General features: G+C 38.2%; 1 protein-coding gene across 2 annotated transcripts; it reads left to right on the top strand.

The window, feature by feature from the left end:
* Positions 1–11212: 11212 nt before the first annotated feature.
* LOC115712813 (uncharacterized) lies at positions 11213–17169 on the top strand. Of its 2 annotated transcripts, none has more exons than XM_030641192.2 (4): positions 11213–12338; positions 15306–15923; positions 16062–16353; positions 16626–17169. In XM_030641192.2, exons 1-4 carry the CDS (start codon positions 11724–11726, stop codon positions 16658–16660), a joined length of 1560 nt encoding a protein of 519 aa, XP_030497052.2. In that variant the 5' UTR covers positions 11213–11723; the 3' UTR covers positions 16661–17169. The 2 variants fall into 2 exon arrangements, with proteins under 2 accessions (XP_030497052.2, XP_030497051.2); XM_030641191.2 differs by having other exon boundaries at positions 11262–12338; positions 16623–17169.
* Positions 17170–21072: the final 3903 nt, after the last annotated feature.

The raw sequence follows: 21072 nt of genomic DNA, 5'->3' as shown, positions 1-21072 counted from the left end.
TGGTCCCCTACTTGGAACTCAACATCTCTGCGTTTCGGATCTGCGTAACTCTTCTGTCTGCTCTGTGAGGCAAGCATTCTAGCTTTTATCTTTTCTATTGCCTCATTGGTCCGCTGCACTGACTCTGGACCTAGGTATTTCCTCTCCCCTGTCTCATCCCAGTGGATGGGAGATCTGCACTTCCTACCGTATAACAGTTCATAGGGAGCCATCCCTATCGTACTCTGATAACTGTTGTTGTAAGAAAATTCTATTAACGGTAGATACTTATTCCATGAGCCTTCGAAATCCATAACACAGGCTCGCAACATGTCCTCCAATATCTGAATTGTCCTTTCGGACTGACCATCTGTCTGAGGATGGAATGCTGTACTAAATTTCAGCCTTGTACCCATTGCCCGTTGCAAACTTTGCCAAAATTTGGAGGTGAACTTCGGATCCCTGTCTGAAACTATAGACTTCGGTATCCCGTGAAGTCTTACTATCTCTCTGACATACAACTCTGCCAACTGATCCACTGTAAATGTTGTTCCTAGCCAAGCAGAAAATGAGCAGATTTCGTAAATCGATCCACCACTACCCAGATGGAATCAAATAAACCCGTGGTCCTAGGTAACCCGACCACAAAATCCATCGTGATATCCTCCCATTTCCATTCTGGTAGGGTTAGAGGCTGCAACAACCCTGCTGGTCTCTGATGTTCAGCCTTAATCTGCTGACAAGTGAGGCATCTCGATACGAATTCTACCAAATTCTTCTTCATACCGCTCCACCAGAAGTACGGTTTCAAATCTTGGTACATCTTAGTGGTGCCGGGATGCAGAGAATACGGGGTAGAATGAGCCTCCTCAAAGATCTCATTCCTAAGTTCCACACTATTCGGAACACAAACCCTGGCTTTATACAAAAGCATCCCACTGTCTGACACTGAAAAGTCCTTGGCTTGACCAGCCAACACCTCATCTCTGATCTTTACTAACTCTGGATCCGTCATCTGAGCGACTTTTATTCTTTCCAACAGGTCAGATTGCAGCGTTAAGTTGTGAAGCTGACCTACCACAAACTCAATGCTGGATCTAACCATATCCTCTGCTAGCTGAGGTGAGATCTGAACCATACTAGCTACTTGCCCGGGACCCTTTCTGCTCAGGGCATCGGCCACTACATTGGCCTTTCCGGGGTGATAGAGGATCTCACAATCGTAATCTTTCACTAATTCCAACCAACGCCTTTGTCTCATATTCAAATCCTTCTGAGTAAAGAAATACTTGAGACTTTTATGGTCGGTATAGATTTCACACTTTTCCCCGTAAAGGTAATGCCGCCATATCTTCAGTGCAAAAACCACTGCGGCCAACTCTAGATCATGAGTCGGGTATCGCTGTTCATAATCCTTTAACTGACGGGAGGCATAAGCGATAACCCGATCGGCTTGCATCAATACACACCCCAAACCCTGTTTGGATGCGTCACAATAAACTACGAACTTCTCCTTGTCTGAAGGCAAAGCTAGCACTGGAGCGGTAATTAACCTCCGCTTTAACTCTTGAAAACTAGCTTCGCACTTGTCTGACCAAATAAATCGCTGATTCTTCTTTGTAAGCTCGGTTAGGGGCATTGAAATTTTAGAGAACCCTTCAACGAACCTACGGTAGTACCCAGCTAAACCTAAGAAGCTTCTGATCTCTGTCACTGTCTTCGGTCTCGGCCAATCCCTGACGGATTCGATCTTCCCGGGATCCACCTTGATCCCATCTTTGCTCACAATGTGCCCTAGGAAGGACACCTGAGATAGCCAGAACTCACATTTCTTGAACTTGGCATAAAGCTTATGTTCTCGAAGTCGTTGCAGTACCATCTGAAGATGTAACTCATGCTCCTCTTCTGATTGAGAGTACACGAGGATGTCGTCGATAAACACAATCACACAGATATCGAGGAAATCCTTGAATACTCTATTCATCAGGTCCATGAATGCTGCAGGAGCATTGGTTAGTCCGAATGACATAACCAGAAATTCGTAATGTCCATACCTAGTGCGGAAAGCCGTCTTCGGAATGTCCTCCTCTCGGATTCTCAACTGATGATAACCCGAACGGAGATCAATCTTAGAAAAGACCGTCTTCCCCTGAAGCTGATCGAACAAATCATCGATCCTAGGTAATGGATATTTATTCTTCACCGTCAGCTTGTTCAATTCCCTGTAGTCGATGCACATCCTCATAGATCCATCCTTCTTCTTGACGAATAAAACCGGGGCTCCCCAGGGTGACACACTGGGCCGAATGAACCCTATGTCAAGCAACCCTTGGAGCTGAATCTTTAATTCCTTAAGTTCAGCTGGAGCCATCCTATATGGGGCTTTGGAAACTGGTTCCACCCCTGGTGCCAAGTCTATCACGAAGTCAATCTCTCGCTGAGGTGGTAACCCTGGAAGTTCTTCGGGAAAAACATCCAAAAATTCCCGAACCACCTTGACGTCCTCTGGCCAAATGGTATCTGGCCGAGTGGTGTCCACCACCACGGCCAGAAACCCTAAACAACCGCCATGCAATAAATCTCTAGCTGACATGGCCGAAATCACCGGGATCCGGGATCCCTGAACTGAACCAACAAACACAAATGGTTCTTCACTTTCCGGTTGGAAGATCACCATCTTCCTTTTACAATCAATGCTCGCCGAATATTTAGATAGGAAATCCATTCCTAAAATAATGTCGAATTCGACTAAACTCATCTCTATCAGATCAGCACTTAACTCTCTACCATTTATCCTGATCGGCATAGACCTAATCCACCTATTGGAGATAACCAATTCTCCGCCAGGTAATAGGGTTCCAAACCCTGATTCATATCTATCATACGGTCTACCCAATTTACTAAAGACTCTGGCCGCCACATAAGAATGTGTAGCCCCAGAATCAAACAGCACTGAATATAGCGAGTTATTAATAGAAAGCTGACCTGTGACAACTGATGGGCTGGCATCTGCATCAGCCTGAGTGATAGCGAACACCCTGGCTGGAGTGGGTATCGCTGGAGCTCTCGGTGCCTCTGATCGGAGCTGGGGACAGTCCCTCTTGAAGTGTCCGGGCATGCCACAGTGAAAGCATCCCTGACCTTTGCACTCACCCCGATGGTGCCTTTTGCAGCTAGGGCACTCGGGATAGGAGAATCGGGTCTCAGTACCACCAGGACGACTCCCTCTGTTCTGGTTCCCCCGGAACCTCTTGTTCTGACTCGAGCCACCGGAAGCAGTGGGTGCTCTCTTCCTCTGATCAATGGCCGAACCACTACTCCCCCTGCTAAAACCTGATGCAGGAGGGGTAGGAGCCCCGCCACTCACCGGAGTACTGGCTGACTCCGACATACACCCAACTGCGCCCTCAGCTCGCAGTGCCTTCTCCACCATCTGAGCATAGGTGGTGCTGTCGTCCGTGGTAATCATCAAATCATGCCTGATCTTGGCATTCAACCCGTCCAGATACTTCTCCTTCTTGCTGAAGTCGGTCGGCACAATTCCCGAGGCTAACCTCGCCAACCGATCAAACTGAGTAGTATACTCAGTGACGCTCATATTCTCACGCTGGGTCAGGTGAGCGAACTCTTTCCTCTTGGCGCTTCTGACCGCCTCATTGTAGTACTTCGCGTTGAAGAGTTCCTGGAACCTTTCCCAGGTCATGGTGGTGACGTCATGGATCTGAGACACCATGTCCCACCAGACCAGAGCGTCCTCCTGGAACTGGAAAGTGGCACACACCACTCTGTCGTTACCGGTGACACCCATGAAATTCAGGATCTTGGTAATCACCGTCAGCCACTGCTCGGCTTTCATCACGTCCGGACCTCCCAGGAAAACCGGAGGTGCTTGCTTCCGGAACCGTTCGTACAGGGGTTCCAATCTATTGGCCGCCACCACTATCTCGGCCTGGGCAGCAGGGGCAGGTGCCACTGGAACTATGGGCACTGGAACTGCAGGAGCACCCTGCTGTCTCAACCTCTGAATCTCGAGGTCTTGCTCTTCGATCCGGGCTTGCATCTCCGCAAACCGTAACTCCCAATTCTGGGCTCCCTGATCGGCTGGGGGAGCCTGGGCAGCCTGTGGCGGGTTCTCATCACCCCGACCACGAGCCCTGCCTCGGGGACCTCTACCTCGGCCCCTAACAGGTGGGGGAAACTGAGCTCCCTGTCCTTGGTTCGACCCTACGGAGTTGCCCTGACTCCTGGTAGTCCGCCTGGCGTCCATCTGATTAGAACCGCCTGCGAAACCAAGAGTTGGCATATCAGGTCATATTCAAGGAGAGCTTACTAATGCCGCTTAATTTGGAAATTAAAAATGAAACATGCGCCTATTCTACTATCAGGCTATTAACATGCTTCCTAACAGGCTTTTCTTTTTCATAACTGAATAAAATAAACTACTAAAGCAATAAATGCTTACTGAACCGTGAAACGAGCTAACTGCTGATGATGATTGTACATGTCGTGACGATCTTCGGAAGACAACCTGGCGGCTCTGATACCAAATTGTAACACCCTAACTAACATAGGCGTATTACGTGATTTTTAAACATGTTGTGCAGCTCGTTGCTAATCAACGAGGTTTATGGAAAACGTGATTAATTAAAATTTTTGCCTTTTAATTAAACTTATAAAATAATATTACAAAAGACTCGGGATCCCGATTATAAAATCATTTACAAAAAGATTTAACTGTTTAACTGATACACAAAATAAATGTCGCCTAGCGACTAGTTACAAAATCAGCCTCGCTGTCCCGATGATCGTACGCTCCAGGCCTAACCGCCCCGACATGTACAATCTTCACAAGCTCGCTCACGGTCCATCAGCTTTAGCCTTACCTTTACCTACACATAAACGTAGAACTGTGAGTCGACAGACTCAGTAAGAAAAGCATAATAATACTCATACATAAATCCCGGTCATGATCAGACGCCCATACCCCTCATCACAACCCTAACTGCCGTGTCCAACACGATACTGAGTCCCGCTACTGCCGTGTCCAACACGGTACTGAGCCACTACTGCCATGTCCAACATGGTACTGAGTTCTGAACGTTCATAGGGACGGTACTATTGACACGTAACAGCCTGATCGGTCGAACCGGTCATACTCCGGCTGCTGGTCATACTCTAGCCTCTACCGACGTGTTACTATATCCTCCTGATCGGTCGAACCGGTCATACTCCGGCTGCTGGTCATACTCCAGCCTGTACCGACGTGACAGGGTTGGATGGTTCGAAGCCAACATACATAACTAATGTAATCTAACAGGCTTCCTACATGCACGCTAAACATGTATTCTACATATGCATACTGTTATACTAATCTTACCTGGATTCCGAATTCAGGTGTGCCGGTCAACCTGACTGGAACTTTAGCTGAGCGGCGGATTACAGGCTCCTAAACCATAAAAATCACAACACTATAAGTGACACGCTAAATCACTTCCCGGGGACTTAAACTAGGAACTAAAAGTTTCCCTATCGATAAAAAGCATGGCAATACCCCCTAAAACATAAAAACGAGGAAAACTAGGGTCCCTGAATTTTCCCCAACCGGTAGACCGGTTGCCCAACCGGAATTCCGGTTCTGGAAAATTCAGAACCCTCATCCGGAATTCCGGATGCACAACCGGAATTCCGGTTCCTCGCAGGCAGCAAACCCAAATTTTCATAACTTGCACAAATCAACCCCAAATCACATGAAACCTTCCAGACCTGTTCTATACCTCCCCTAGAACATTTCCAAGGCATTAAAACAACCCAGAAACCACAGATACGAAAAATGCCATTGGAGCTCAAGCTTTGAGTTCTAAACTCAAACTTGAGCAAAACCACCTAACATGCATTCAAACTAGCTTGAATCTACTTAAACAAGCATATCTAAACCTCTGAAAACAACTAAAAACATCCAGCAACATCACAGCAACAGATTATACAATTTCTTTCAAAAATCATATATTTAGCTTAGAAAAATCATAACTTTAAACAAGATAGCAAGCATGCATTAAAACCTAGATAATCCATTCATTTTAAACCTAATTAAGCTTCTGAAAACAACAAATAATCACAGCAACAATCAGCCATACAAAACTAACATGCAACCTACCATTTTCATCTTAAAAACTTCAAGAACATTAAGAAAGGATGAAGAAGACTTACTAGCAACTAGAGATCACAAAATCTACTCAAAATGAGCTTGAATCACCAAGGAAAACCTCACTTCCTTGCTGCTCAAGAAGGGCCGAAAGGAGAGAGAGAGGTTGAGAGAATTTTGAATCTTCTAAGTTGTAATTTTTTTGTAAAATGGAATAATGAATAAAAGACACTTAACATATACCCATTTCAGCCAAATAAACAATAAAATAAATATTTATTTTTCAAATAACAAAGTCACTAAAAGACAAAACACTAATGGGGCAAAAAGACCATTTTGCCCCCTTCACCTTAAAACCACATAAATCATACTAAAGGGGTATTTTTGGGAAATTCTAAATTCCCGGCCATTCCCGACATTCCCAATGTCTAATAAACCGCCCCAAACAACTAACATACTAAGTTGTGATTTCTACTGAGCCAAACGCTGAGTTCCAAAATACCGGGCACCGGAAATGCAAAATATGAAAACTACTGAATGACATATCAATGCACTTCTGAATTCAATAAATAACAGTATAATAAATTATTTAAATAGCTATAAATAATTTTCATAATTAATCATAACTAACTGCTAATTTCCAAATTAAACTAAGCGGGCTTTACATCATCGTTTTAATTCATATTTCATGAAAGTAAATCATTACCATGGCTTTGAGGCCAGTTGTTGGAAATATTTTACCTGGATCTAGATTTACTAAGAAGTATGTCTCATTAACATCCTAATATGAATTTCTAAAATAATGAAATAAACACATAAGTGTTTAAGAAAACCTTACATTGGGTGCAGCGGAATATCATGACTCCTTCCGTTCAGATTTCTAGCCCTTGATTCCTTTCTGTAGCACAGCATTATCAAGATCTGAACCTGGATCTCTTTCTCTCCTTCTTGAGTCCGATTCTCCTTCTTGTTGATTGGATTCTTCACGATCTTCCACACTACGATTGAGATACCACTTGATGTGTGTGGGCACTCACTCTGTCACTAAAGGTATGAAAATTTGAAGAAAAAAAGAGAGGTAAGGTGGTTCAGCCTAAGGAAAAGAATAGGAGGCTCAGGAAAAATTCTGAAAGTGAAATTTCATTAATCTTCTAAGTGTGAGCCATCACTATCTATTTATAGGTAACCACCTAGGTTTAGGTTAGATTTAATTAGCATTAAAATAATAGAAAAATAAATGGTAAAATCAACACTAAGTGGCCGGCCATGTATTGGATTGGGCCCCACTTTGTAATTTTTCCATCTCATTTTCTCAAAAACGCCAATTTTCTAATTTAACCACTTAAATGCCAATTCTAATTATTTAATAACTAAAAATTTATTATTAAATAATATTGTCATTTAATATATTTATTAATTAGACATATAAAGTCTCTTACTTAATAAATAAAATCTTGAATCTCTTTTCTTCACAATTTTGCCTTTGCTTAGTGAAAATTCATAAACTAGACATAGTCTAATTTTAGAATTATAATTGATTAATTAAAATCAATTATCTGAGTCTTACAAGCAGTATGATCTCAATTAGTATGGGGATCATGGGCCTATATAACCGAACTTCCAATAAGCAGATCAAGAATTACCAAGTAAATCCACTGACTTACTAATTCCTTGTTGCATCCACGCATAGAACTGGAATTGCACCTTCAATTATATAGAACGCTCTATATGTTCCACGATATAGATACGCTATTAATTATCCATTGTTATAATCCCAATAATCGATGATCCTCTATAGATAATCTACATTGCATAGGGATAAAATTACCGTTACACCCTTTCAATGTATTTTATCCTTAAAACACTTGCCACCTATAAATGATATTATAGTGAACTAATATAGTCACTAAAATGAGTGCTCTATCATTTATCTCTATTTAGCAAGCTCAAAGGAAATCATCGTTTCACTTCTAAATACCTATAGAAGCTATAGATTCCATATCTATGATTAGCGCTCCCACTCAATTGCACTACCATGTTCCCAAAATGTACGTATCACCCTGACCAAAAAGTGGACTTAACTAACAAATCAAAGAACATGTATAATACTCTTGAGAACAAACCTAACCATATCATGATTAAGATCATTTGATCTAGGATCAACTAGGTGATATTGAATTGAATAGATATTACGGTAACTTTATCATATCTAATCAAAGTTCAATATCGTTCCCTTCCAATGTATACTCCATACATCCGATACTGGTAAACTTTGCCAATGCCCTGGAAAGGACATAACACTTATCCAAGGTGTAAGCATACCTATCGCTGATTATCATGCCAGTCTAAATCTAGTGAACTGGCAAATCAGGGAATTAAACTTTCGAACATATAATCAAGATTATATTCCACTGTGCTGACAACACTATAATCATTAACAAATACATATGTTCTGGACTTAATAGAATTTATAATCATGAAATAAATCATGTGAACCATGGAACATAAAATGTTATTTCTGATCTTTATTAATTAGTAAATTTGATTATATTGAAATGAGTTTTATTTAGGGCACAAAACCGAACACTATTACGATCATTGAGACTAAGAAAATCATTAAAATTGCCAATAATAAGCCAAGGAGCATTAGGAGTAGAATCATATAAACACTGTAATAGCGTCCAAGAATCATTTTTTAGAGCTAACATAAGGGAATCATAAAAGCAAGATAAATGAAACTTCACATTATCAGCAGTAGAAATAAAACACAATATGATACAAAGAGTAAGATAAAATAGTTATATTAATTATATTGTTCCAAAAGAGTAGTAAACCACCTCCCAAACCATTCCTGGGAACCTCAAATACATTATCAAAAGGCAAGGAAACCTTAAACTTAGAACTAGAGTTTGCAGCCATCTTGGTCTCCATCACAAAAAGAAGTTGAGGTCGATGTTGAGTAACCAAAAGGGAGAGGTTACGAAATGCACGGGGACTCCCTAACCCATGGGCATTCCAACTGATCAGACTTATTTTTCTGGGCAGGGTTGCAAAGCAACACCCGCTTGGCCATCTGAATCAGACATAGGGGGAACCACAGAGGATCCCACTTGTAGGTTCTACCTTGAGAAAGTTCTCTTAGTACAGGAAATATTTTTGGTACTACCCATCGAAATAGGGATAGAGGGAGGGGTCTGTTGGTCAGCATGCATGATACCTTTGCCTTTGGAGGTTGAGGAGATAACAGTAGAAACAATAATAGGAGCAGAGCTAATAGGACATGAAACAGAGTGAGTCATGGGACTTAAGGACAAAGGGTGGGAGTTAACCACCAAAGTTTGAGGAAGGGCACTTGACACCATATTAACAACGCTAAGGGTAGAAGTAGTGAAAAGTGAGGTGTTAGCAATATTTGGGACAAGGAATTGATTTACAACGTCTTGAAGGCTTTGGCTTGAGGAAAAAATATGATTATGAGATTCCTCAATAGGGACAGAGTTAGAAAGTTCAAAAATACTCTTTTTATAGATGGACTTGGTAGGGGCACGAAGAGTATCTTTGTAACTCAAAGATGGAGGATAAGCAAGATCATCACAATGCTTGAGGAATTTCTCACACTTGTTGAAAGTGTGATCAAGCTTTCCACAGTGACAACAGTAGTTTTGAAGACCTTCATAAAGGAATTTGAGCCATTTAGTGATGGCCAATTTCCTGAACTTGACATTCATCCCTCAGTGAAGAGGTTTGGTGATGTCAAAAAGAACTCAAACTCTCATGAATGGAGTGACTACATCATAGAGAGAAGCAATATGAGTCTCAATAAGATCACCCACTGTATCAACTACAAACTGGGCAAGTTGGAGAGATCTATTGCCAAAAAGGATGTAATGTACTTGCATCCAAAGGGGAACATAGCGAAGTTGGTTGGGTAGAAGAGTATCAAAACCATTTGGGATGGCAAAAACCATTAGAGATAGGTCAAAATGCCATGGTTGTCCTTTGACAACCCGTCAGTGATCCCCTTCACAACCAAACCTCACAAGAAACAGTCTGGAAGAGTACTCAGAAAAGGTTAAGGGGAAACGGACGGTCCAGGCTTCCTTCATAGCGTTGCTCACCCACACTAGTTTCACAGGTTTAGGAGTAAGGATTTTAACAACTAAACAGAAAGACTGAGGAAGAGGATCAGGGTTGAGGGAAACATGGTCAAACTCATGCACAAGGGTTTCCTCAGGTGTGAGATGAACAACAACATCAGAATGGGTGCTAGTATTCATAGCCATCGAGATATATAGGAATAGAAGGAAGAGAAGAACAAAAGGAATATAGGTAACAGATAAGATAATGCCTGGAGATAACAGCCTTAAATAGAAAATACTAGGAGAAGAATACCTAAGAAAGGGAGTATAGGGAAGTCGAGGAGATGCCAAAACCATCCTTGCTTGTCCTAGCCCAAACCTTGCCAAAATAGGTACCATGATGATCAAAATCTGCATGAAGAGAAAAAAGTCGGTTATTAAATGCATGAAAAGATGCGAAGGAGGAGAGGAACCAAGGGATTTCTGAGAGTAATAAATGAAGGTGACCGCATGACATTTTTGCAGGGGAGAGTAAATGCTGTGTGATGATGAGTAAAGGGTAAAGATGGAAAGAAACTAGAAAATGAGGGATAGAATCACAATTAGGTTACACATCACTAAGGATGAACAAAAGACTGGACGAAAGACTAGAGAAAAAGGAAAGCCGCTAGAGAGTTCCAGAGAATTTCATCCACTATTTAATAGTAATATTGATACCTAAGAAAATGCTAAAATACTATGTTATTTCTAAGTTAGTTTTGGCATTTTATGTAAAAAAATAGTTATGAGAAAATATTTTGTACGGTGCCACGTGTAGGTAGTTGATGCTATTGAATAGCAATGCTCTTTATTATTAAGTTAAATGGTATGAGCGCGTACGTAAATTGACACGTAATGCAAAAGACCCAGAAAGATTTGAAGTCACTGGTTTGAATTCCTAGTAAATCGTAGCTTCTGGGAAGGCAAGAAGAAAAAGAAGAAAACCCACAGCACGTATACAATTTATTACATAAGAAATACCATTAAATATAGGAAAATATGGTCTACCATGCTGTTGAGACACAGTACACCACGCTCTTATTAAAAGCGCGTGAACATTAAACACTATTAGAAAATTGTTGTTACCTAGAAGTTTCAGATATTGATTATTCATCGTCCGATTTTCATTAAGTCAGTCCACAATTAATAATCCTATGCTTTCGTTAACTTGTTGGCAAGGAATTAAACTGTATATATTACTTATTTACAAGTGCACCAAAGCTCAAGAAACCAACAAGCAGTACCAAACACAATCCTTCTTTTTCTCATCATTTTAATATATTTCATATATGATTACTTCATCACACTAATCCTATCCCTTTTCGTCTTTTCATCCGTATATAAGTGAAACATTTATATATATAATATATAGATATATAAATAAAGTCTTGTATCTCAATCATATATATTTTGAAACCCCCACACGCTATTATATTCAATATAATCTTCAAGCATCGTGTGACCAAGTTCAATAGTTCTCTTTAATGGAGTATTTCAACAAAGTCAAGGGCATAGTAAAGCTTCGGAGCCACCTAGACAAGTACTTAGTAGCCGACGACGACGGTGAAAAGGTCCGGCAAAGCCGAAACGGGTCATCGAGAAAAGCTAAATGGATGGTAGAATTCGTTGAGAATAAGAACCATGTCATACGCCTCAAGGGCTGCCACGGCCACTACTTGGCCGCAAGCGACGTGCCTTTTTTATTAGGTATGACCGGGAAAAAGGTGATTCAGTCTCCCATGGAGAGGGACGAAAACGACGTCGTTAGTTCTGACTGGATATATGAGTGGGAGCCCATAAGGGACGGTTTCCAGGTCAAACTGAAGAGCTGGTGTGGCAAGTATCTTCGAGCCAACGGTGGAACCCCGCCGTGGCGAAACTCGATCACGCACGATGAACCCCACACAGGTTCGACCCAGAATTGGATTCTTTGGGACATTGAAGAAGGTGAGTTGACCGAGTCCGAGTCCGTCGCGGATTATTTATCGTCTTTGTCAACCCTTTCGTCGGTGTCAGATGATATTTTGAGCGAACTTGGGTCGCCGGTCGTTTCGGCTACATCGTCGTTCAAGTCCCCGAGGTTTTCTTTCAAGTCTCAGGTACCTCTAATTTTTCATTTTCTATTTCAAATTAATATTCTTTGTTTACGGCCATAATGAAGAAAAACAAAAGCCTTCTTTTATAATTAATTAATTTCTGATTCATGATGATGCATGCCATACATGTGTTTATTTTGATCCAAATTAAATTTCGCATAATTAAGAAGTACAAGAAGTTATTTGGTTTTCTAGATTAGACACAGTTAAATGAAATCACATGTACATTTAGATAACAAATTTAAACTTGTTTGAATTATAAATTTGATGATAATTAACTCTATGAATAGTATATGTGTAACAGTAGTTTTAGTAACCTTTTGGTACTATACATATCGCCCCCGTTATTAAAGGCACCAAATCATAGATTTTGACAAAGTAGGAAAACATGTTTCATGTGGCTTGTTGCGTGGAGCATGCAAACTTCAGAACTTGACAAGTAACATATGAAATACGTATTTGTTTGTTTATATATATATTGACATATCATTATAATGCCCTTTGTTATGGTTGTAAAGTAGTAGCTATTTTAAACCATGTGGCATGAACAATCCCTCAAATGGTAGCTTTTTGATTGTGTGCACCACACAAGAAAGAAAAAAAAATCAAATACAAACTATATTATAATGTATAACTTGGTGTAATTAGGGTTTGATGAGGAGGATAACACTCAATCCCTAAAGGCATAGTTGGTGGATAAACCCATACCAACTCCTCCCCACTAAAAGGTGTAGAAAAGATGCCATTACAATAAAGCATAGCTTTAAACCCCATTAATTTAACATCCCTTGGTCCTTCCTACATTCTAGTCATAATTTCAATCCTTTTTGCAACTAGCTGACTCTGTATATCAACAAATTGATGATTTCATTAGCACACTCACAATGGCCTTGTCTTAGTTATACATCGTTGTCACGAAATTCTGTAATTTCATCCATGGACAGTCGGTCCTACCCACACTTTTTTTCTTTTACCTTTGCGTGTACGACTCATAACATTTAAGAGTTCTTGACACTAGATGTTTAACAAGTGTTACCTAGTACTATAGGGAACAATAGTGGAATATTAAATAAATTTATTACTCAATAAGAATAAATTTAACACTCAATTTTTTAGGGCTGGAAAGAAAAACAAAATTTTGGTACAATTAATTGATTTATTATGTGCCCTTGGTATCTCCAATGGAGAAATTTAAATTTGGTGTTAAATCAATATCAAAAAAATATTATTTTAATACTAGTTTTTTTTTTCAATTCCAACCACAATATTAAAAATTACACTAAATTTTTTATTCTTTATTATTTTATTATTTTATTAATATAATAAGAATATTTTAATACTAAATATATATAATTATTTAGTTTTTCTTCTTTTATTATTTAATTATTAAAAACTTTTTTTAAAATAAATAGTGTGGTCTATAGTGCCCCACTAAATTTAGTGGGACACGGTAGACAAATCTATTTACGAGTATAGTTTTAGTGTTTTATTAAATTAAATATAGTGTGAAATTATAGTATATTTGATGTTTTAGAATTCAGTTGTAAATGGTCTAATGTATGTGATGGCATCTTTCTTTTGTTTAATTCAAAAGTTATATCCTCTTGGCTAGAAGAGCTATATATCCAACTTACAAAGGTAATACAAAGAACATAGTAAAAGTAATTTAAACTACAAAAAATTCTTAGCAACAACAATCGTAAAGTAATTTAAACTACAAAAAATAAAGTTAACATTCCTTATTTTTTTTAGCAACAACAATAGTGAAGTAATTTAAACTACAAAAAATTCTTACATAGACATAAATATTATATAGCCACATCCAATATAGTCTAACATTTCTCTTAATTTGATTTAATCTAATTAGTAGCTAAATTTGAAAAATCATACCCGATCCGATCTAATTACACCTTAAAATTTAATTTAATTCAATCCAATTAGTTTAGATTGATTTTTTAATTGGATATCTAATTATACATTTAATTTTTAATATTAACATAAAGATATGTAAAAAATAAATATTATAATTTATTTAAATTTAATACTCTATAAAAATATTATTGTTACAAGTGATTTTTTTTTTTTTTGAGTATAGCGTAATAGTTTTTACAATCATATATTAGCTTAATAACTTAAAGGTCCTGGGTTCGAACCCATGACCTCTCCCTTTTTCCCATTCCTCCCTCACCACTAAGCTAGCCTTAGTGGCTTATTGTTACAAGTGATCTAATACAACTAAAGTTTAATATAAGTAAAACAACAACTTTACTAAGTAATCAAATAGAACAAGATATTATGAAAATAAATATACAAAACAATTAAATGTTACAAATTTAACACGGAATAAAGTTCATTAAAAGTATAACTAGAATATATTTTTAAAGTTTAATATAAGTAAAACAACAATCTTACTAAGTAATCAAATAAAACAACACATTATGAAAATAAATATACAAAACAACAAAATGTTATAAATTTAACATGAATAAAGTTCACTAAAAGTATAACTAAAATATATGTCTTTTTATTATACATAAAAAAAAATATGAATAATATATTTTAATATACAAAAATATAAGAGGCTTTTTTATTTTCAAATTTTAACAAAAAAATCCTATAGAAATTCCTATTACAACTAGAGCTGCAACAATTTAGAAACTTAAACCATAATTTTTTTTTTTTTAAAAAAAAAAAAAACAAACAGTATTCCCCAAAATATAATTATATTAGATTTATTTTTAATTAAGTTTTTGAGAATAACATTCAATAACTAATTTAATCCAATTAAAATCTAATTTTTATCATCCAATCCAATTAAATTGTAATTAGATATTCAATTTTTCTTAATTTAATTAAATTAGATTCGTTCAGATGTTTGCACCCATAGTATCATTAACATGTTAAAATCCAATCTTGATTGTCAAAAACTAATGTCTTACTTAATATCATTGGGGTGTTCTGTGGTAACAGAAGAAGCAGCAAATCCCATCCCCTAAGTTAATCGACAACATTAGCTTCAGGTCTGCAATTGACATTTTCCACAACGCTAAGGCAGTGCGCCTCCGCAGCCACCACGATAAGTTTCTACTCGCCGATGAAGATGAGGAATCGGTGATCCAAGGTCGAAACGGATCCTCCAAGAACGCCCGATGGACTATCGAGTTCGTAACTGGATCCGACTCCGTTATCCGACTTAAGAGCAACTACAACAAGTACCTCACCGCATCCAACCATGCTTTCTTGCTTGGTATGACCGGTCAGAAAGTCGTCCAGAGCCTTCCAAGGGGACTTGATTCGTCGATTGAGTGGGAACCCATTAAGGAGGGGAACCACGTCAAGTTCAAAACCCGGTCTGGACACTTCCTCCGAGCCAATACAGGTTTGCCTCCCTGGAGAAACTCGGTGACCCACGATATTCCATATCGAACCTCCACCCAGGACTGGATTTTGTGGCATGTTGAGATTGTTGAGATCGAGGTTCAGTCTCCACGTGTGAGATCGTCGGCTCATGCCATTCCTCATTCTGATTCTTTGGATTCTGAATCGAGTTCACCTTCAATTAAATCTGGGAATTACTCGAGACAAGAGGTAATTATAGTTAATTTCATGTACTGGGTTTCTTCTCTTTTTCTTTCTTAATTGTTTGTATTATGATTATGAGTTCATTGCTTAAATTATTGGGAGTTTGATTTGGGGTAACTTAAGTTGTTTTTTTTTTTTGGGCAGTCAACTAATTCTTATGTGGATTCGCCACCAAAGTTGGATGGGAGGACTATTTATTATCATATAGCTGATGGAAATGGTGAAGTAAACGATGAATCGGTGGAGGGTTACTCTTTCACTTTTAGGGGTAATGAGGTTGAAGAATTGACTCGTAGATTTGAGGAAGAAACTGGTATTGAGGGCATCGTAATGTGTACTCGGAGCCCTTTGAATGGAAAGTTATATCCACTTCGTTTGCAGCTTCCTCCTAATAATGTTACTATGCATGTTGTTGTTCTTCTTTCACAGTCAAAAGGTGAGCTTTTTTTACGCTTTTTAATTTTGTTGTGAGTCCATCATCATTGCTTTTGTGATGTTTAAGTTTTAATATTTTTTTTCGTATCTCCATCTGAGCTATTTGATTGCTAGTAAAGAGAAAAGATTGTTAATATACTTAACATTTGTATTGATTATATTTATCAATACTTTACTTGATAAAGGATATTCTCAAGTAAAGGACTAGTTTTTGTTCTATAAGTTTGTCTAACGTTTTTCACTTTGTTTTCTTCTTTTTGTTGTATGTAGCAGCGGCCAAAGAATTAGAAAGCAAAGGTTTATTATAGGATATGCACCACGGTGGAGAACTGTAGATATAAATGAAAGTTTTGGTAGAAGGATATGCACCAACTATCTATTAATGTAAATTATCATCTATGCCCTCTGTTTTTATGGTATCTGAAAGTGTCTGAATCATTTATAAACTAGAATCTAGTATCGTCCCCATCATGATCACCATATCTATAAGGTTCGACTTTATTACATAAATAGTGGAGGAAGTGTGTTTAATTTGTTGAACTGTGTTAGTGGGGGTTCATTTAGAGCTGCTAGTGGAGTCTAAAATCTTAATCTGAAGACAGTAATCTTGGGGAAGAAGCATATTCATCAATACATTTTGTTGCAACACTATTCTTATCTATTTTGTCGTTCTTTTTGTAACTTATATTTTGGTAGATCATACATGGCCTTTGTGAATATTGGTCGAGTTTTCATTCCCATGCTTTGTGTTTGGGTCTTTTTGGTAGAAACTGTTTGTTGGAGATTATTTTATTCTATAGATGATTTCATTGCTAAAGGTGGTATTCCACAATGTTCTTTTTCTTCTTAAGAGGCTACTGAGTGTAGAATATTATATATCTAGTAAGGCGTTGGAGAAAAAAAATGATTAAATAAATATAAGCCTTTAACTCAATAAATATCCATTGGTTGTAGCTGTTTGAAACGTAACATTGCATACATCATGAATGAAGTCAATGAACTCTATGATGTTTAAGAAATTCTATATGATGCCTTCCCTAAGCATGTTGATAAGATTGAAGAAAATGAAAAACCTACTTATAAAACTATTTTCTCATAGTTTTTGACTCGCAACATTCTCTGGGAACATGTAGATTATAAACAATATTAATACATTTTTTTTAAAAAAATATTGTTTCATCATTCAAATGGTTCTTAAAATAATGGATCTCTGGACTGAGGCCAAAAAAGTTGGGTACTGTTGTTCAACTTTGTTCTAGAAAGTAAGATGGAAGGGTATAATGAGAAACAATGTCTTCTATCACAAACACTTTGTTATGCATAATAAATTATATATGGGCTCGTTTGATACGTCACATTGTGTTGAATTGTATTGTATTGGTATTATTTAATACAATATTAGGTTCGGTATTGACTTGTATTAATAGATTATGTAAAGTTATACTATATTTTCAATACACACAATCCCAACACCAACTACGGGTCGAGTCTTGGGTCCGGGCCTGGGTCCAGGTCCGGCGTCCGGGTTTGGGGTTTGAGGTCCAGGCTTGCGTCTCGAGTGTGGGTTCGGGTTTGGTCTTGAGTTAGGGTCTGGGTCCAGATCTTGGGTCCCAGTCCGAGTTTGGGTCCCGTTCTAAGTCTGGGGTCGGGTCTTGGGTTCGGGTCCGAGTGAAGATCCGATTCTCGAGTCTCGGGTCTAGGTCTTGGATCAAAGTCCGGGTCTGGTGTCCAGGTCTTGAGTTTAGGTCTGGGTCCGAGGTCTAGGTCCATGTCCGTGTCCGGATTTAGGTTTAGGGTTCGGGATCGGGGTCCGAGTCAGGGGTCCTGGGCTCAACTCGAGTCCGCGTCTAGGTTTGGGTCCCGAGTCCGGGTCCGGGTCGGGGTTCGGGTCAAAGATCCAGGTTAGGGACTGGGTCTGTGTTCGAGTTTGGGTCCCAGATTCGAGTTTGGGTTCTTGGTCCCCAGTTTGGGTCCCGGGTCCCGAATCTCGAGCCCGACCGACCATAGGCTCCTCAGCTTGGCCAACCTCAACTTGTTCAGCCTGCTCAACCTATCGAAGTCTCCCTCTTACCATGAGTTCAACAATATGAGGGTCAGTTAGGGGAGCCTGGCGATATGTTTGCTTAGTCCTAGTCAAGGTTGGATGTTGCTCAGAGTACTGGGCGACAGTCACAGCAGCCTCTACTGCAGGAAGATCTCTAAACATAGAAGATGCTTGTCCAACAAGTAATGTGTTGGGCACACCCTGCAAGACAATGTAAATTTAAGACATGGGAAGGAACTGTTGGGAATATTTTACCAGGATTTAGATTTACTAACAAGTATGTTTCATTAACATCCTAAATATGAATTCTCTAAAACAATGAAATAAACACATAAGGGTTTAAGAAAACCTTACATTGATTGCAGCAGAATATTATGACTCCTTCCGTTCAAGATTTCTAGCCCTTGATTCCTTTCTGTAGCAGAGCATTATCAAAATCTGAATCTGGATCTCTTTCGCTCCTTCGGGTTTGGTTACCACCGTCTTACTCACTATGATTGAGTACTTGACTTGCTATGTGTGGGCATGTCACCCACTCACTATAGGTTCGAATGGTGAAGAACAATGAAGGAGGTGAAATCTCTATAGAAGGAACTCTCTCATATAGGTTTGATTGAATAGTCAAGTTGACGTTAATTGGATGAGTGAGAGTATCATGTTCCTTTTATAGTGTTTCAACTAGGGCTTAGGGTTGAATTATATGGATTAAAAAAGAATAAAAAATTGGGCAATAAATCACTATAGTCGTACACTTAATGAGACCTTTCTCTAGTTAGATTTTTGCCATTTTATTTCAACCACTTATTCTTCTTTTCAATAATACCATATTTTCCAATTCAACCTTATAAATGCCAAAACTATTTATTTAATAATTATAATTAACTACTAAATAAGATTATCATTTATGTAATTTATTAATTAGACCATGCAAAGTCTCTTAATTAACAAATTGACCCCAAAACCTCTTTTTTTCACAATTAAGTCCTTGCTTAGTGAAAATTCATAAATAAGACATAGTCTAATTTAAGAATTATAATTGATTAATTAAAATCAATTGACTGAGTCTGCAAGCAATATTATCTCAACTAGTGAGGGGACCATAGGCCTATATAACCGAGCTTCTAATAAGCAGATCTAGAATTTACTAAGTAGATTCCCTAACTTATTAATTCCTCATTGAACCACTATAGAACTTGGAATTGAATACACTCTCAGTTATATAGAACGCTCTATATGTACCATGATATAGATACGTTATGATTATCCATTGTTACAATCCTAATAGTCAAGGATCCTTTATAGATGATCTACACTGAATAGGGACAAATTTACTGCTCTACCCTTCAATGTATTTTATCCTTAAAACACTTAGCTACCGATAAATGATATTTCAGTAAACTAATATAATTATTGAAATGAGATCTCAATCATTTATCTCTATTCAGCCAATCTCGAAGGAAATCATCGTTTCACTTCTAAAAACTTATAGGAGTTATAGATTCCATTTCTATATTTAGTGCTCCCACTCAATTGTACTATCATGTTCCCAAAATGTACGTATCACCCAAACCAAAAGGTAGGCTTAACTAACAAATCAAAGAACACAAATCACACTCTTGAGATCAAACCTAACCATGTCAAGATTAAGATCCATAGACCTAAGATCAACCATTGATATTGACTTAGAAAGATATAACAGTAAGTTTAGGATATCTTATATAAGATTAATATCGATCCCATTCCAATGTATACTCCATACATTCGATACTGGTAAACTTTGCCAATGCCCTGGAAAGGACATAACACTTATCTAAGGTGTAAGTATACCTATCGCAAATTATCATGCCAGTCTAAATTCGGTGAACTGACAAATCACGGGAATTAAACTTTTGAACATATAATCATGATTATATTCCAATGTGCTGACGACACTATAATCATAAACAAATACATATGTTCTGGACTTAATAGAATTTTTACATTAAACAATCATGAAATAAATAATGTGAACCATACAACATAAAATGTGATTTCTGATCTTTATTAATTAGTAAATTTGATTATATTGAAATGGGTTTTATTTAGGGCACAAAACCCAACAGGAACTACCTCCATCCTTGGTTCAGTTCCCAAGTGAATCTTTCGTATATTTCACCACCTATTCGCTCAGAATAGTGGTGATGCTGGATCTCAAGTTTCGAGGAACCATTGCTCACTTCAAAATCACTCAGAGAGCTACCCGATGAGCTCTCAAAGGAGGAACTACCTCAGCGAAGTCTTCATACAGAAGACTAAGTAAATCCCCGTCAATCCGATTGTCACCTTCCCAATAGTCACGCGGGTTCATCTGTGCAGAAAATAAGAGGGAGGTGAACAACCAGAGATCATAAAATAGACATGGATAAAAATACAGGTTAATCGGCCAGCTTAAAATTGGTTCCCCAAGAATCGGCCAGCCTAAAGGTGGTTCTATAAGAATCGAATAGAATTTCGATATGGATCTAAACAACTGGGAAAGGACTTTAACAGACCCAAAGTACCAGGAAAGGTCCCTAATCAACTTAAGTAGTCGTATTTGCACATTCGAAGCTAAATTCTTCGTGCTCTTCGAACCCCGAAGTTCAGAATGTCAAAACAAAGTGCAAGATTCAATCTTGTCATCAAAAAGTCATGCAT

This window comes from Cannabis sativa, chromosome 4 (genome assembly GCF_029168945.1).
Source record: "Cannabis sativa cultivar Pink pepper isolate KNU-18-1 chromosome 4, ASM2916894v1, whole genome shotgun sequence".
Taxonomy (NCBI): domain Eukaryota; kingdom Viridiplantae; phylum Streptophyta; class Magnoliopsida; order Rosales; family Cannabaceae; genus Cannabis; species Cannabis sativa.
Note: the sequence above shows the minus strand (reverse complement) of the source record. Positions and strands in the feature narration are given on the sequence as shown.

What these genes read in the sequence shown, in the direction of transcription:
- LOC115712813 (XM_030641191.2), top strand. Translation starts at nt 11,724, where the DNA reads ATGGAGTATTTCAACAAAGTCAAGGGCATAGTAAAGCTTCGGAGCCAC. An exon ending in GGTTTTCTTTCAAGTCTCAG is followed by an intron (nt 12,339 to 15,305) that starts GTACCTCTAATT and finishes CTGTGGTAACAG; the next exon opens with AAGAAGCAGCAAATCCCATC. An exon ending in GGAATTACTCGAGACAAGAG is followed by an intron (nt 15,924 to 16,061) that starts GTAATTATAGTT and finishes TTTTTTGGGCAG; the next exon opens with TCAACTAATTCTTATGTGGA.